Source organism: Nerophis ophidion, linkage group LG20 (genome assembly GCF_033978795.1).
Source record: "Nerophis ophidion isolate RoL-2023_Sa linkage group LG20, RoL_Noph_v1.0, whole genome shotgun sequence".
Classification (NCBI taxonomy): Eukaryota; Metazoa; Chordata; class Actinopteri; order Syngnathiformes; family Syngnathidae; genus Nerophis; species Nerophis ophidion.
This window is the reverse complement of record NC_084630.1, coordinates 14896558-14914608: the sequence shown is the minus strand read 5'-3', so window position 1 is coordinate 14914608 and position 18051 is coordinate 14896558. Positions and strand designations below refer to the sequence as shown.

Sequence of the window (18051 nt, the reverse complement as noted above, 5' to 3'; positions counted from 1 at the left end):
AGTTCAATCCATAATGGATCCAACACAGTCGCGAGAGTCCAGTCCGAAGCGGATCCAACACAGCAGCGAGAGTCCCGTTCACAGCGGAGCCAGCAGGAAACCATCCCAAGCGGAGGCGGATCAGCAGCGCAGAGATGTCCCCAGCCGATACACAGGCAAGCAGTACATGGCCACCGGATCGGACCGGACCCCCTCCACAAGGGAGAGTGGGACATACAAGAAAAGAAAAGAAACGGCAGATCAACTGGTCTAAAAAGGGAGTCTATTTAAAGGCTAGAGTATACAAATGAGTTTTAAGGTGAGACTTAAATGCTTCTACTGAGGTGGCATCTCGAACTGTTACCGGGAGGGCATTCCAGAGTACTGGAGCCCGAACGGAAAACGCTCTATAGCCCGCAGACTTTTTTTGGGCTTTGGGAATCACTAATAAGCCAGAGTCCTTTGAACGCAGATTTCTTGCCGGGACATATGGTACAATACAATCGGCAAGATAGGATGGAGCTAGACCGTGTAGTATTTTATACGTAATTAGTAAAACCTTAAAGTCACATCATAAGTGCACAGGAAGCCAGTGCAGGTGAGCCAGTACAGGCGTAATGTGATCAAACTTTCTTGTTCTTGTCAAAAGTCTAGCAGCCGCATTTTGTACCAACTGTAATATTTTAATGCTAGACATGGGGAGACCCGAAAATAATACGTTACAGTAGTCGAGGCGAGACGTAACAAACGCATGGATAATGATCTCAGCGTCTTTAGTGGACAGAATGGAGCGAATATTTGCGATATTACGGAGATGAAAGAAGGCCGTTTTAGTAACGCTTTTAATGTGTGCCTCAAAGGAGAGAGTTGGAGAGAAAATAAAGAAAATAAAAAAAGTGTTCAAAACTTTTAAGATAACTAAATACCTATATTCATTCCAAGAGTGATTTGACGGGGATATCATTTTTTTTTTTTAGAATAAAATTAAAAATCCTTTTTTAAAATGTATATTTCTAAAAGCAATTTACGGCTACAATAATCCCTTTCCGTAAATGCTATTTGCTTTGACTAGAAATGTGGTCAAAGCGTGAATAGATTTGTGCTAAATCGGACACATTCAGTACAGCTGGCTGCACACATCTGCTGAAGACGTCCCTATTTAAGGAAATGAAAGCATGTAAAAATTTCAATTTTTAAAAAGAGCTATCACAATCCGTGGTCGTCAGATAAACAAATGGGATGATGACGAGGGCATGTGTCTAATTTGCATACAGCTGAACGCACACACAAGAGTACAAAATCAAGACACCCGACTATGAATGTGACAGTGACACCTGTGTGGAGACCAAAGTCATCTATGGCATCTTCAACGACAACACAATCAACGCACAGTATTTACAAAGGTAACTTGTTGACAGTATATCACAGCAAACACAGCTGCAATCCTTACCTGTCAATGCTTCCAGATATCACTGTGGCTGTGCCGGTGTGTTTGATATTGTTGGCGGTAGCTGTGCTCACAATTGTCTTGCTTCGACGCAAAGTCACTAGGAAACAAGGTGAGATATTGTTTTTTTGGTGTGTGGAACTCCAATTTATACAATAAGTGAAGTGAATTGAATTATATTTATATAGCGCTTTTCTCTAGCGACTCAAAGCGCTTTACATAGTGAAACCCAATATCTAAGTTACATTTTTAAACCAGTGTGGGTGGCATTGGGAGCAGGTGGGTAAAGTGTCTTGCCCAAGGACACAACGGCAGTTACTAGGATGGCGGAAGCGGGAATCGAACCTGCAACCCTCAAGTTGCTGACACGGCCGCTCTACCAACCGAGCTATATATAAAAAGATAACACAACATATCCACTAAGCACACACAAGAAGCATAATATGATTTCATATTGTTTCATATCATATCATATGACATTATATGCCATGCCATGATATAGTATGATACTGGATATTATAATATAATAGAATAGAATAGAAAAGTTCTAATTGTTTAAAGGGGAACATTATCACCAAACCTATGTAAGCGTCAATATATACCTTGATGTTGCAGAAAAATGACCATGTCATTTTTTAACCGATTTCCGAACTCTAAATGGGTGAATTTTGGCAAGTTAAACGCCTTTCTGTTTATCGCTCTTTTAGCGATGACGTCAGAACGTGACGTCACCGAGGTAACACACCCGCCATTTTCATTTTCCCATTACAAACACCGGGTCTCAGCTCTGTTATTTTACGTTTTTTCGACTATTTTAGGAACCTTGGAGACATCATGCCTCGTCGATGTGTTGTCGGAGGGTGTAACAACACTAACAGGGAGGGATTCAAGTTGCACCACTGGCAAGAAATCTGCCGCCAGACCCCCATTGAATTTGCCAGAGTGTCTGCACATTTTACCGGCGATGCTAAGGCAGACATGGCACAGAGATGTATTGATAACCTTCAGATGCATTTGCAATGATTAAGTCAACGAAATCACAAAGGTGAGTTTTGTTGATGTTGTTGACTTATGTGCTAATCAGACATATATGGTCGCAGCATGACTGCCAGCTAATCGATGCTAACATGCTATGCTAATCCATGCTAACATGCTATTTACGCTAGCTGTATGTACATTTGAAACTAGATACCCACATTAAATGCGAAACAAACACTTACCAATCGACAGATTTAAGTTGCTCCAGTGTCACAAGATGCGAAAGTCCTGATCGTTTGGTCTGCACATTCTACCGGCGATGCTAATAAGGCAGCCATGCTATGGACCACTTCATTAGGTACACCCATGCTGTGGCCGAATAGTGTCAATAGCTATTCGCTCAATAGCTTCAATTTCTTCTTCAATTTCGTTTTCGCTATCTGCCTCCATATTCCGACCATCTGTTTCAATACATGCGTACTCTGTTGAATCGCTTAAGCCTTTGAAATCCGAGTCTGAGTCCGAGCTAATGTCGCTATATCTTGCTGTGGTAACCGCCATGTTGTTTGTATTGGCAGCCCTGTATGACGTCACGAGGAAATGGACAGTCGCATCGCAAATAGTGAAAATCAAGAACTTTAAAGGTTTTTTCAGGGATATTACGGGAGGTGTAAAATTTTGAAAAAAAATTCGAAAAATAAAAAAAGCCACTGGGAACTGATTTTTATTGTTTTCAATCCTTTTGAAATTGTGATAATGTTCCCCTTTAACTACACTACTTATCGTATAACATGACATGACATGGTATATAACATGACTTACTGTAATTTAATATGATATCATGTAATGTAATTCAATATAATATAATGTAATTGTGGAGGTCTTGGACCTCCGGGTTCTTCGCACCACCAAGGATGGACATGACAGGCTCAACGATTTTATGATTTGGTTTTATTTTTCAATAAACTTATCGCTCTGTTTTTTAGCAATCGCCTCTGGTGACGGTCTCGCTCTTCAGGTTGCTTTTCAGCCATCCGCTCGCGTCGCCGTCTCCGTCTCCCTCTTGCTCTTGCTCGTGCTTGTACCCGGGTTCACTATCAACAACTCCAACTTCTCCAACAGAGCGACAGGTGATTAGATAAACGTCCAGGTTGGCCTTCTATCCACCTTTCGCTGATTTCAAAGTCGGTCCTGGCACACCCCGCTTCGCTGCAGGTCTGCAGGCCACGCCCCCCACAATGATATAACATGGTATAGCATTAATGATTATATAACATCATACGGTTTATTAAAAATACAATACAACACGTTAACCATATATTTATATAAATCATAATAATTATTTTATGTTTATTAGTCACATATTTACTGATTTTCTGGGAGAAATCATGATGATTTTGCCTTTTAATGAGATTGCGGCTGAGATAGGCTCCAGCACCCCCCGCAACCCCGAAAGGCACAAGCGGTACAAAATGTATCGATGAATGGATGAGATATCAAACAAGTGCCGTAGAACATGTACACCACTGCAAACATAAACCACGTTAATAAATAATGTCAACAGTGTATGGATACCGCATGTCTTTCACAGTGAATCGAAGTGAAGGCAGGATTTTTTAGTAATCTCCGATTGTGCAATCTATAGGCACCGATCTACATTTCTGCCGGTGGGTGCTCGGTGTGTGTGTGTACTAGTGTTGTCCCGATACCAGTATCAAAAGTATTTTGGTACTTTTTGGTACTTTTACAAATAAAGGGGACTTCAAAAAATGTAATTATTGGGTTTATTTTAACAGAAAAAATATTAGGGTACAATAAACATGTTTCTTATTGCAATTTAATCCTTAGATTAAATAGTGAACATACTAGACAACTTGTCTTTTAGTAGTAAGTAAACAAACAAAGACTCCTAATTAGTCTGCTGACGTATGCAGTAATATATTGTGGAGTTTATCATTCTATTATTTTGTCAACATTATTAAGGACAAGTGGTAGAAAATGTATTATTAATTTACTTGTTCATTTATTGTTAACATCTGCTTATTTTTTTATTTCAACGTGTTCTATCTACATTTCTGTTGAAATGTAATAATCACTTATTCTTCTGTTGTTTGATACTTTACATTCGTTTTGGATGATACCACACATTTGGAAATTAATCCGATATTAAGTAGTAACAGGATCATACATTGGTCATATTCAAAGTCCTCATGTGTCCAGGGACGTATTCCCTAAGTTTATAAACATTATATAAATAAAGAAAACACGAAAGAAGATTTTGTGATGTTAAAAAATATCGATGTAATCATAGTAGTATCGATAAGTTACGCTTTTGTAGGTGCTATCATTACAGTGGATGTTACGTATCGATCCACAAATGGCGTTTGTTTATATATTAGCGTCTCGGAAGAGTTGGTGCTGCAAGGAATTCTGGAAATTTGTTCTGTAGTTTTTATGTTGTATTGCGGTGCAAACATTCTTCCAAAATGTGTTTGTCCTTGTTGTTTAGTGTGGTTTTAATAAATGGTACATATTTATGACAGTGTTGGCATTGTTCATACTGACACACTTAGTGTGACTTGTATAGCTGTTGAGTAAGTATGCCCTTCATTCGTCAACATGTTGTATAGATGAAGTCATGTCGATTATGCCATGGAATCCTTAATGGGAACAATGAAAATCTTGTTTGGCCTTTTTAAATTTGGACTATTTTGATTGTGTAGAATTAACTTTGTTGATTCCTGGGGGAAATTCAGTACCACTGTTCGCTCACAATAAACAATGAACACATAGGTATTTTTCACATGAGAATAATATAAATTCAGTCTAATATACAGCATTATTCACATGTGAATAATATAAACACAATCTATTATACACCGTTATTCACATGTGAATAACCGGTAGGAGGCCCCGGGGAAGACCCAGGACACGTTGGGAAGACTATGTCTCCCGGCTGGCCTGGGAACGGCTCAGGATCCCCCGGGAAGAGCTAGATGAAGTGGCTGGGGAGAGGGAAGTCTGGGTTTCCCTGCTTAGGCTGTTACCCCCGCGACCCGACCTTGGATAAGCGGAAGATGATGGATGGATGGATGGACCATTATTCACATGTGAATAATATAAACACAATCTATTATACACCATTATTCACATGTGAATAACATAAATACAGTCTATTATACAGCATTATTCACATGTGAATAATTTAAACACAGTCTATTATACAGCATTATTCACATGTGAATAACTTAAATACAGGCCATTATACAGCATTATTCACATGTGAATAATATAAATACAGTCTATTATACAGCATTATTCACATGTGAATAATATAAACACAATCTATTATACAGCATTGTTCACATGTGAATAATATAAATACAGTCTATTATACAGCATTATTCACATGTGGATAATATAAACACAGTCTATTATACAGCATTTTTCACATGTGAATAATATAAATACAGTCTATTATACAGCATTATTCACATGTCGATAATATAAACACAGTCTACTATACAGCATTATTCACATGTGAATAATATAAATACAGTCTATTATACAGCATTATTCACTTGTGAATAATATAAACAGTCTATTATACAGCATTATTCACATGTGAATAATATAAACACAGTCTATTATACAGCATTATTCACATGTGAATAATATAAATACAGTCTATTATACAGCATTATTCACATGTGACTAATATAAACACAGTCTATTATACAGCATTATTCACATGTGGATAATATAAACACAGTCTATTATACAGCATTATTCACATGTGAATAATATAAATATAGTCTATTATACAGCATTATTCACATGTGAATAATATAAACACAATGTATTATACAACATTATTTACATGTAATAATATAAATACAGTCTATTATACAGCATTATTCACATGTGAATAATATAAATACAGTCTATTATACAGCATTATTCACATGTGAATAATATAAACACAGTCTACTATACAACTGAGTTTATATTATTCACATGTGAATAATATAAATACAGTCTATTATACATTTAAGTACAGTTAAAAAGGAACATGTATCCCAATAACTATGTAAAACCTACAAACTCGCCACAAAATTAACAACAACAAAATAGATTTTTCAAAAATTATTTTAAGATTGAAAGTTGCCATCAATTCCACATGGGTGCACGGCATTGTCCGCCGGTGCTCGGGCCCCGAAGCACCGACGAGATCGGCGCCTATGGTGCAAACTGTGCTGAATGTCATGGAAAATAACTCATCCAAATAATGCAATCACACAATATGTTTTAAGTCTTTAGTCAAACGACCAACGTCACATTCCAATCACTATGCTGCAGGAGGATCATCAGTGCAGGGGCCAACTGCTGTATTCAACGATACGGTTTGTGTGTTTTGTATTTGTTTACTTCTCAGCTCTACAGTTATTCATTCCTCATTCAGTTCCTCGTTTCTATGTTCTCTCCAGGGAGATCCTGCTGATCACCCCAATGAGGAGATAACGATCCGACCCTCGTCTGGTTTGGCTGTGCTCAAGCCTCCAGCAGACCCGGTGCACTATTCTAGGGTCACTTTCCATCAGAACTTAGGCAGCATCTCAACAGAACAAAACCCTGATAGCAACAGTGAGAACTCCTCTGGCAGTGGAATTCAGGTTAATATGAATCAAGATGCAAATATTATTTACTCTACTGTAACAAATCCTAAGAAGCCATGACAGCATGTCATTTGTTTTGGAGTATTTTCAATTGGCCTTGAATGACTGAAATGTTCTGGAATTCATTTTGACATGTTTTAAGCAATTATTGTATATTTTGGGTCTCTATGGATTTATTTTATTTTTTAATTTTTGGCACATTTTAGCTACTTGATATTTCTATCTTTTTTTTTTTTTTTTTACATTTGTTTTTTTGTATTGTTGACAAATACAATCCAGAAAGTACAATTAAACACATGTCAAATGGCAAACACATTCATTTTTAGTTGTTTACTTTGCAAGCCCAATTTAAAACTGCTCTCTTCATCTAAGACGTCCAACACAAATTTAGGAACACACATTAAGGCAGGGGTGTCAAGCTCATTTTAGATCAGGGGCCAAATGGAGAAAAATCTACTCCCAAATGGGCCGGACTGGTAAAATCACGGCACGATAACTTTAAAAAAATAAAGACAACTTCAGATTGTTTTCTTTGTTTAAAAAATAGAATAAGTACATTCTAAAATTGTACAAATCATAATGTTTTTGGATTGTTTTTTACAATTACCTGTTGCGGTTAATATTATATACACTTTATTTGTTGTTATTGATATATTCTAAATAAATGATGTGATAATGTACAGCATAGCTCGGTTGGTAGAGTGGCCGTGCCAGCAACTTGAGGGTTGCAGGTTCGATTCCTGCTTCCCCCATCCTAGTCACTGCCGTTGTGTCCTTGGGCAAGACACTTTACCAACCTGCTCCCAGTGCCATCCACACTGGTTTAAATGTAACTTTGATATTGGGTTTCACTATGTAAAGCGCTTTGAGTCACTAGAGAAAAGCGCTATATAAATATAATTCACTTCACAGTCAACTCATTGGTGTTAATTTTCAATCTATCAAGATAAAAAAATATATATCAAAACCAAAATACAGTATGTTATTTATGTAGTTTGATCATTTTCCTCAACTGATGTACTAACATCATGTGGTTTATTTTGTACATATATAGCATCATCTACAAAGATACAAAGAATTGCTATTGCGACATCTAGTGGACACATGTAGAACAGCAGTTTCTTTCATTTAAAAATTTCAGGTTAATTTTTATACTTAGCAAACGTATCCCGCGGCCCAGATAAAACCTGTTCGTGGGCCTTATCCGGCCCTCGGGCCGTACGTTTGACATCCCCGCATTAAGATGAGTTGAATTTATGAAATGTTTTACTGCACATAACCATTATCAACTGTTACCAAAAAATACGCAAGTCATTATTTTTTTGTCAATATATAGATGTATGTTTTTTTTTTGTTTACTGTAGGTAGAGACAATAATAACATTATAGGGGCGGGTCAAAGTAAAGGCAAACTTAACTAAATACATAAATATGCGGGGACGGGGTGTTGTGGGGTGTCCCCAGCTAAATGACAGATAGTTCAAAGTGACGGACCCTTATTAGGTCCATTTGTACACTCTAAGTTACATTAACATTGATATTATACATGTGGGCTCATAGATATTAATACCGTTAAATGTAACTTTGATGTAGCAAGCTACTTTTGCCGTAGCTTAGCTACATTTAATCAAGAGAGTAACTTGTAGCTTAGCTGACTACATTTTGGAAATAGCTTGCCCATCACTGCATACATTTGACATGTATGTGTGTTAATGACGCAAGAGATGGATGTTTGTGGATTTTCATTCTCATCAGGAAAATACATGTAAATTTTGGGTAGCCCACAACTGTTTCCTTTCCTAAAAATTGTGTTATTTTGCACAAAAAACAAATACATTTTTATCATGTAGTCTTTTTAATTTCTGTATTAAGATATTATGATTGATTGTATTAAAGGCTTTTGTTAGATTGATAAATACTGTAGCTGCACACTGTTTACGATCTATTGTGTTGGTAATTTCCTCTGTTGTTTCAATATTTTCTGTGTATCGGCTGTCGAATAATACTTTGTTTTTGATAAATTCATAGATTTGTCTTATCTGTAAATATTTTTTCAATAATTTTGGAGAATCGTGGGAATTATTAAACTGGTCTATAGTTAGTGTTTTTTTTCCGTCGCGTCTCTGCTCAGTATACAGTAGTATTTAGTCAGCCACCGATTGTGCAAGTTCTCCCACTTAAAATGATGACAGAGGTCTGTAATTTTCATCATAGCTACACTTCAACTGTGAGAGACAGAATGTGAAAAACAAATCCAGGAATTCACATTGTAGGAATTTTAAAGAATTTATTTGTAAATTATGGTGGAAAATAAGTATTTGGTCAACCATTCAAAGCTCTCACTGATGGAAGGAGGTTTTGGCTCAAAATCTCACGATACTTGGCCCCATTCATTCTTTTCTTAACACGGATCAATTGTCCTGTCCCCTTAGCAGAAAAACAGCCCCAAAGCATGATGTTTCCACCCCCATGCTTCACAGTAGGTATGGTGTTCTTGGGATGCAACTCAGTATTCTTCTTCCTCCAAACACATTTTTTACACCCCCGCGCCCCCAACCCTTACCGACGCACGTTGGTCATGGATACAAAGGATTCTGGGTAATTGTTATGTTGCGTTTATGTTGTGTTACTGTGACGATGTTCTCCAGAAATCTGTTTGTCATTCTTGTTTGGTGTGGGTTCACAGTGTGGTGCATATTAGTAAGAGTGTTAAAATTGTTTATATCACAACCTTCAGTGATGTGTCATCCAGTATGCCTTGCAGTCGTGTGCGTGTGTCTGCGGGGGCTACATACAACATGTTGCTGGACTGGCAAGCAGTTAGTACATGTTGTAGAAGGCGTCAAAGGCAATGGCTTCATAGCACGGCCTTATTCTCGTTAACTGGGTGACCACCACCAGATATTAGCGAGGATATTTTGCGGCTCCTATCGTCTTCTCTACTTTGAGACACTAGTCAAAATGGCTCTTTGAGTGATAAAGGTTGCCGATCCCTTTACTATGTATATTTAATATTCCCGAATGGTTCAACCGCCACCCGCCCGAATCTATTTAAATTCTATTTATTTGTCATGTCACCCGCCCGACCCGCGGGTTTATCCGCGGACTCCGCGGATGAGGCCGCAAACCGCTCATCTCTACCACCTATCCTCAAATGGCTGTGCGGAGCGCGCTCTACGGGTCTTCAAGGAAGCCATCAAGAAGATGGGGGAGGGAAGTGTGGAAACAAAGGTGTCTAGGTTCCTGTTTAAATACAGACCAACCCCTCAGATTACAACCGGCACCCCGCCTGCGGAGCTGCTAATGAACAGGAGATTGCGAACGCAGCTGGACATGGTCCGGCCAGCGCTGTCAGACAAAGTGGGCTCAAACCAAGCAAAAAAAACAAAAACAGAACCATGACATAAGGGCCAGGTACTGAGTGTTCACAGACTGTGAGGCCGTGTACACACAAGGATATGCAGGCCAGAAATGGATTCAGGCAAGACTCGTGGGGAGGACTGGTCCACTGTCTTGGACAGCAAAAACTCGAGATGGCAAGCTAGTGAGAAGACATCAGGATCACATTCGTCCACGTTATGATCAGAAGGAAACTCTTCGTGACACAGCCGAGGACAGTTTTCCAGAGGATTTCCATTCAGCACCACCAGGAGCATTTGATCAGGAACTAGTTGATCAGGAACCAGGTGAGCAGGAACCAGGTGATCAAGCACAGGACGCAGAAGTGGGAGTCGGGGGCACCGCTCGCCAAAGGAAACCTCCATCATATCTCAAGGACTATAGTGATCAGGAACTAGTTGATCAGGAACCAGGTGATCAAGCACAGGACGCAGAAGTGGGAGTCAGGGGCACCGCTCGCCAAAGTAAACCTCCATCATATCTCAAGGACTATGCTGATCTGGAACTAGTTGATCAGGAACCAGGTGAGCAGGAACCAGGTGATCAAGCACAGGACGCAGAAGTGGGAGTCAGGGGCACCGCTCGCCAAAGGAAACCTCCATCATATCTCAAGGACTATGCTGATCTGGAACTAGTTGATCAGGAACCAGGTGAGCAGGAACCAGGTGATCAAGCACAGGACGCAGAAGTGGGATTCAGGGGCACCGCTCGGCAAAGGAAACCTCCATCATATCTCAAGGACTATGTTCTCACACAAACTCTGTGATTTCTGGGGGGTTGTGTATTACACTAAGAGGGGACTAGGGACATGTGACTGGACTATGGGTGGAGGGAGTGTTGTAATGTTAATGTGCCATTTTTGATCAGACAACACGGACTACCTCTAGGGGTTCAGGCGGGTTTTGACAGCAAGAGCTAACGGCTGTGTATATATGTGTTTTTGTGCTGGGCTTCATTAAAAGTTTGAGTTGAGCATTATAAGGAGTGAGTCACTTTACTCCCATTTTTACATGAGATTTGGCTGTCGCCATATGTTTCACATTGCCATGATTACAGCCGTGCTAATGTTGGCACCCATTTCCTCAGTGTATCAGCATATTGAGAACAAAATATGCACTGACCCTACCCATATCCACATAGGGGAAAATATATATTTGACTAATAAAACCTATCAGTTTGAATACACTTGATTGATTAATTGAGACTTTGATTAGTAGATTGCACAGTACAGTAGATATTCCGTACAATTGACCACTAAATGGTAACACCCGAATAAGTTTTTCAACTTGTTTAAGTCGAAGTCCACGTAAATCAAGTCATGGTAACACATCAACATACAGGCTAACGGGCATATATTTCCCCCGTTAGCCTATATGTCGATGTGTCATTGACCGGGCTAGCATGCCTAGGATTTCACAAGGAAGAAAACACCATCACTCTAAGCCAGGGGTGCCCACACTTTTTCTGCAGGCGAGCTACTTTTCAATTGACCAACTCGAGGGGATCTACCTCATTTATATATATCATTTATATTTATTTATTTATGAAAGAGACATTTTTGTAAACAAGTTAAATGTGTTTAATGATAATACAAGCATGTGTAACACATATAGATGTCTTTCTTTCACAAAGACAAGAATATAAGTTGGTGTATTACCTGATTCTGATGACTTGCATTGATTGGAATCAGACAGTAATGATGATAACGCCCACATTTTCAAATGGAGGAGAAAAAAAGTTGTCCTTTCTGTACAATACCACATGAAAGTGGTTGGTTTTTGGCATCTAATTCATCCAGCTTCCATACACTTTACAAGAAAAACATTGGCGGCAAATTCCGTAGCTTGCTTGATTGACATTCACGGCACCCAAGTGATGTGCACGCCAGCTTTCTGAGGGATCGCTTGTGCACGCCAGTTTTCCGAGACTCTGTATTTAGTTAGCGCAGGCAGCATGAAGCAGGGCTTTTATTGTGAAGATAGGAAATGTGCAGTCGGCCTTTAGAGTTTTGACGGAAGGTACGGCGCGAGAGTCTGTTGAAATAAAAAGTGTTTCTCGCCTTCCTCTCGGTCATATTTTCATAATAATGATCTTGCAGCAGCCAGCGTCATCTCACAAGACCCTCCGGTACCGTGAATGTCATTTAAGTGACGTCTTGGTGAAGATTGATGCTCACTAATTTTTAGGTCTATTTTTTTTAAAAGCCTGGCTGGAGATCGACCGACACACCCCCCGCGGTCGACTGGTAGCTCGCGATCGACGTAATGGGCACCCCTGCTCTAGGCATTCGTTGCACGGACATACTGGTTTTGTTAGACAAGATTTTAGACGGTATTGGACAATACAGTTTACATAGGAAATTTCCATGTCTTATTTTACAAGTTATAAGAAAACGTATATGCTTGACTTACCTATCAAGGAGGAAATTAGCATGTTTGTTGTCAGATGAAAACATATTCTGCCCCTTCAATTGTCTCCATCTTTCAAAGGCATCCCCAATACCAATTTTCGCTTTGTTCCTGGCTTTGTCATGAATAAGTTGAAAATTGTAACGACGCCTTTTAGATTTACTAAGGTCTGACATGTTTAGTAACTCTACCAGTGGCAGTAGCCAGACGAAGAGGGCGGTGCATAACTGGCAACCTGCATGTGACACACTCACAGACTTTTTAATTGATCAAACGGTAGAGAAAACAATAACAAGATTTCGGGGCTGTAAATATAGTTTTGAAATGAGCATATCCCGGCTGAACTACCGTTATCAGTTATGGAGGCATTCGAAGAGAACATTATTTGTTAATGCCTTTTGACATATCAGGGCCATTTAATGATGACTTGACATGAAATTTTTAAATAGGCGCCAGCGCCCCCCGCGACTCCAAAAAAGGGAATAAGCGGTAGAAAATGGATGGATGGATGGACCTATAAGTTTCTTCTTTGTGTGTTTGGTTGGTCTGTTCCGGCTGCACATGACACAGTATATACTCCAAGTTGTGTTAGAGATATGAAAACGTGACAAAATAAATATTAATTTGAACAATGTATTAAACAATATTTTTATTCTCGAGTCTCACAGTTTTGAAATAAGACAGTTCAGAAGGAACCTTTTAACACCGTGCATAATATAAAGCGTTTCAATCAAAAATACAATACAAACAATTTTACCTCCAATTTTTCAAATGTGTGAGCAAACGGCAAAACTCCTTGAGCATTCAGTGGCGCGCATGCGAGCGACGGCAGACGTGCACACTGTTATGCGCTTATCTTTTTATTCGATTTTGTGTGCGGCCTAGATTTGCCGTGCGCAGAGGATGCGTGAGCAGTGTGCAATTGCACAGGCGCGTACCTTAGAGGGAACGTTGAATACAAACATTGTGTGCACGCTTGATAAAAAGTGTTGGACTATTTTGACGAAATTTTTTTTTTAAAAGAATTTTGCTATAAAAAGATTTTAAACTCTAAGTGAGTATTGTTGATCCCTGCTCATATTGTAAACGTAACCTTATTGCCATGTTTATTGTGCCCCCTGCTGGTGAGTTTGCTGTCCTGTTCTGCTTTTTCTTTTTTTCTGCTGTTTCAGTTGCCATGGTTCCAAGGGGTAGAAGATTTGAGCGATTGAGCACAGCTGTTTGCAATTACCTTAGTCCAGGGGTGTCAGACATGGAGAAACATCTACTCCCAAGTGGGCCAGACTGGTAATATCACGGCACGATAACTTAAAAATAAAGACAACTTCAGATGGTTTTCTTTGTTTAAAAATAGATCAAGCACATTCTGAAATTGTACAAATCATAATGTTTTGGGGGTTTTTTATACTTACATTTTGCGGTTAATAATATTCTTTATCTGTATTCTTATCTTTTTTTTCATTATTTATTTTTTCTGAATCCATCAAAATTAAATACAAAATATATCAAAATCAAATTACAGTATGTTATATATGTATTTTGATAATTTTCCTCGACTGATGCATTAACATCATGTGGTTTATTTTGTACATATGTCATCATCTACAAAAATACACAGAATTGCTATTGCGACATCCAGTGGACACATTTAGAACAGCTGTTTCTTTCATTCAAAAATTTCAGGTACATTTTTATACTTAGCAAACTCCTCCCGCTGGCCGTATAAATTCTGTTCGTGGGCCTGATCCGGCCCTCGGGCCGCACGTTTGAAACCCCTGCCCTAGCTTATTTCGACTCACCTGTTATCGCCGGATCTCAATCACACAGAAAGAGAATATATGAAAATACATGTTATACATTTATTTTAATACTATGTGAATAATAATAAAAAGAAGATATTGTTGAAGTGCTAATTAAAAAATTGAAATAATATCTCACATACATTGTATCCGGAAAGTATTTCCAGTGCTTGACTTTTTCCACATTTTATGTTACAGCCTTAAATGTGGAAAAAGTGAACCGCTATTAATACTTTCCGGATGCAGTGTAGTACTCGGTCCAATACAAAATAAATAACATTTAAAAATATATTAGGTATTGTGTTTTATTTTCTTATGTTCAAACAAAGTGTTACTGTTGAAACTGTGTGTATCAATCGATCAATCAATCAATCAATCAATCAATCAATCAATCACTCAAAGTGTATTTATATAGCCCTAAATCACAAGTGTCTCAAAGGGCTGTACAAGCTACAACGACATCCTCGGCTCAGATCCCAGATCGGGGCAAGAAAAAACTCAACCCAATGGGATACAATGAGAAACCTTGGAGGGGACCGCAGATGTGGGGCCTCCCCCTGGGCGACCGGTGCAATGGACGTCGAGTGGATCAAGTTAATAGTGTGAGAGTCCAGTCCATAGTGGGGCCAGCAAGGGATACTCTTGAGTGGAGACAAGTCAGCAGCACAGAGAGGTCCCCAACTGATCCACAGATGAGTGATCCACCCCGGGTCCCGACTTTGCGTCATCAGTGGTCACCTAATAACCTCTCCACGCAGGAGAGGGGCGCAGAGCAGAAAAGACACGGCAGATCAACTGGTCTAAAAGAAAGGTTTATTTAAAGGCTAGCGTATACAAATGAGTTTTAAGATGGGACTTAAATGATTCTACTGAGGTAGCATCTCTAACTGTTACCGGGAGGGCATTCCAGAGTACTGAAGCCCGAAGAGAAAACGCTCCATAGCCCGCAGACTTTTTTTGGGCACTGGGAATCACTAATAAGCCAAAGTTCTTTGAACGCAACTTTCTTGCCGGGACATATGGTACAATAGAATCAGCAAGATAGGATGGAGCTAGACTTAAAGTCGCATCTCAAGTGTATGGGAAGCCAGTGCAAGTGAGCCAGTATAGGCGTACTATGATCACACTTTCTTGTAATGCTACAGGGCCTAAAATATTAAATATACTTGTTAATTGGCTCAGTGGCCTCAGTGGTTAGAGTGTTCGTCCTAAAATCGTTAGGTTGTGAGTTGAAACCCTGGCCGAGTCATACCAAAGACTATACAAATGGGACCCATTACCTCTCTGCTTGGCACTCAGCATCAAGGGTTGGAACTGGGGGTTAAATCACCAAAATGATTCCCGGGCGTTAAATCACCAAAATGATTCCCTTGTTCACCCAGGGGGGTGAACAAGGGGATGGGTCAAATGCAGAGGAAAATTTCACCAAACCTAGTGTGTGTGTGTGTGTGTGTGACTATCAGTGGTGCTTTAACTTTAAATAAAATATCTGCCTTGTTTCAATGGATACTTGGCCTATATCGCTACCATACTTTAATGTTGGCCATTACTTTGGTACTTGGCCACCTAAATGTTTTTTGAGGGGGGCATGGGGGATTTGCCCACATATGTGGTCCTTTCCAAGGTTTCTCATAGTCATCATTTTTGACGTCCCACTGGGGTGAGTTTTTCCTTGCCCTTATGTGGGCCCTACCGAGGATGTCGTTGTGGTTTGTGCAGCCCTTTGAGGCACTTGTGATTTACGGCTATATAAATAAACATTGATTGATTGATGAGGTGATATTTGGTGGAAAAAAAGTTGAGAACCACTGGGTGCAATGGTTTGCTTTGTTAAATATTTTACTGACCTCTTGTGGTGAAACAGTGAACAGCTGTTTGAAATGTGATCAAATACTGTCATATGTGAACCTGTGTAACGTCTTTTCTTCCATTCAGCATTTATTTACACTACCACCCGATGCTTACGGAATCGCGTTTGTGTATTTTTTATAATCACATGTTCGCATCTTTTGAGCGTAGTTTGAAGGAAAAAGGAGGCGGGAAGACTGTTGAGTCACGTGACAACTAGCTGCTAAAAGGTTTGGTGCGAATTTATTCCAACGGTTCATCCTGTTGTTTCGTACTTGCCATTTATTTTTTGTGTGTTTTTCAATAAAACAAATACAATTCATATTTTAATTTTAAAAAAGGTGGGGAAAAATGTATTCGAAGGTTGATTGACGACTGAACTGACCAATAAGAATACAGATTGTTTGTAGAGGGCGTGGCTTATGGGTTTGACGGAGGCTGGGTGTCTCCTGACCGGATGGTGACAGAAGTTTTCAATGTGGCTACTTTGACCAAAAACATTCCTCTTAATAATCCCCGTTATTGTCATACAGCAGCGGAAAAACGTCAACCCTCGTTAGCGTCTTCTTTGACAACTCTTTAACAACCCCCCGCTGTGCCATACGGAACTTTTACTGGAGGCCTTTTTTGTATTTTTTTTTATTTTTGATTTTTTTAAGTGACCGTTTGTAGAGCCACTTGGTGGACCGGGGAAACCACCATGGGAAACCGGGGGATGGAAGACCTGATCCCCCTCATCAACAAGCTCCAGGACGCCTTCAGCTCCATCGGCCAGAGCTGCCACTTGGAGCTGCCCCAGATAGCGGTCGTCGGCGGCCAGAGCGCAGGGAAGAGCTCCGTTCTGGAGAATTTCGTCGGGAGGTTGGAACCTTTTAACGAAATAATGAAATAATCGTGTAAAATGTCTCCTTTCCAACTGAGCTTGTACGTAAGAGGGCGCTTTTTTGTTTGTTTTCTTTTATTTTGAAGGCGGGATATTCACGATCACTCATTACGCTTTTTACGCAGTAAATATCCATGTTTAGGGCAGATGTGTCCAAAGTGCGGCCCGAGGGCCGAAATGGCCCCCAGCTAATTTGTTAAAGGGGAACATTATCACAATTTCAGAAGGGTTAAAACCACTAAAAATCAGTTCCCAGTGGCTTATGTTATTTTTCGAAGTTTTTTTTCAAAATTTTACCCATCCCGGAATATCCCTAAAAAAGCTTTAAAGTGCCTGATTTTCGCTATCTGTGAAGCCACCGTCCATTTTCCTGTGACGTCATCCAGTGATGCCAATACAAACACATGGTGGATAGCACTGCAAGATATAGCGACATTAGCTCGGATTCCGACTCGGATTTCAGCGGCTTAAGCGATTCAACAGATTACGCATGTATTGAAACGGATGGTTGGAGCATGGAGGCAGATAGCGAAAACGAAATTGAAGAAGAAACTGAAGCTATTGAGCGAATAGCTATTGACGCTATTCGGCCATGTCTGCCTTAGCATCGCCGGTAAAATGTACAGACCAAACGA

General features: G+C 39.6%; 2 protein-coding genes across 10 annotated transcripts in view; both read left to right on the top strand.

Annotated features, from left to right (window-relative positions):
• Nucleotides 1-7391, top strand: part of LOC133538775 (CMRF35-like molecule 6) — a 33906-nt gene extending 26515 nt beyond the window's left edge. For 2 of the 5 annotated variants that reach the window (XM_061880555.1, XM_061880554.1), the window contains 2 exons: nucleotides 6764-6807; nucleotides 6892-7391. Coding sequence is in view for 3 of the 5 variants with exons in the window: in XM_061880552.1 (XP_061736536.1) it covers nucleotides 1254-1382; nucleotides 1446-1538; nucleotides 6764-6807; nucleotides 6892-7140 (515 nt within the window). In the remaining 2 variants the exon portion in view is untranslated. Of the gene's footprint in view, nucleotides 1-1253; nucleotides 1383-1445; nucleotides 1539-2244; nucleotides 2472-6717; nucleotides 6808-6891 lie in introns of all 5 variants that reach the window. The other 3 variants (XM_061880553.1, XM_061880552.1, XM_061880556.1) reach the window with 3 other exon arrangements.
• Nucleotides 7392-16966: 9575 nt separating this feature from the next.
• Nucleotides 16967-18051, top strand: part of LOC133538774 (dynamin-2-like) — a 54100-nt gene continuing 53015 nt past the window's right edge. For 4 of the 5 annotated variants that reach the window (XM_061880550.1, XM_061880549.1, XM_061880548.1 and 1 more), the window contains exon 1: nucleotides 16968-17394. In XM_061880550.1, the coding sequence (XP_061736534.1) occupies nucleotides 17234-17394 (161 nt within the window). In that variant the 5' untranslated portion in view covers nucleotides 16968-17233. Of the gene's footprint in view, nucleotides 17395-18051 lie in introns of all 5 variants that reach the window. The other variant, XM_061880551.1, reaches the window with a different exon arrangement.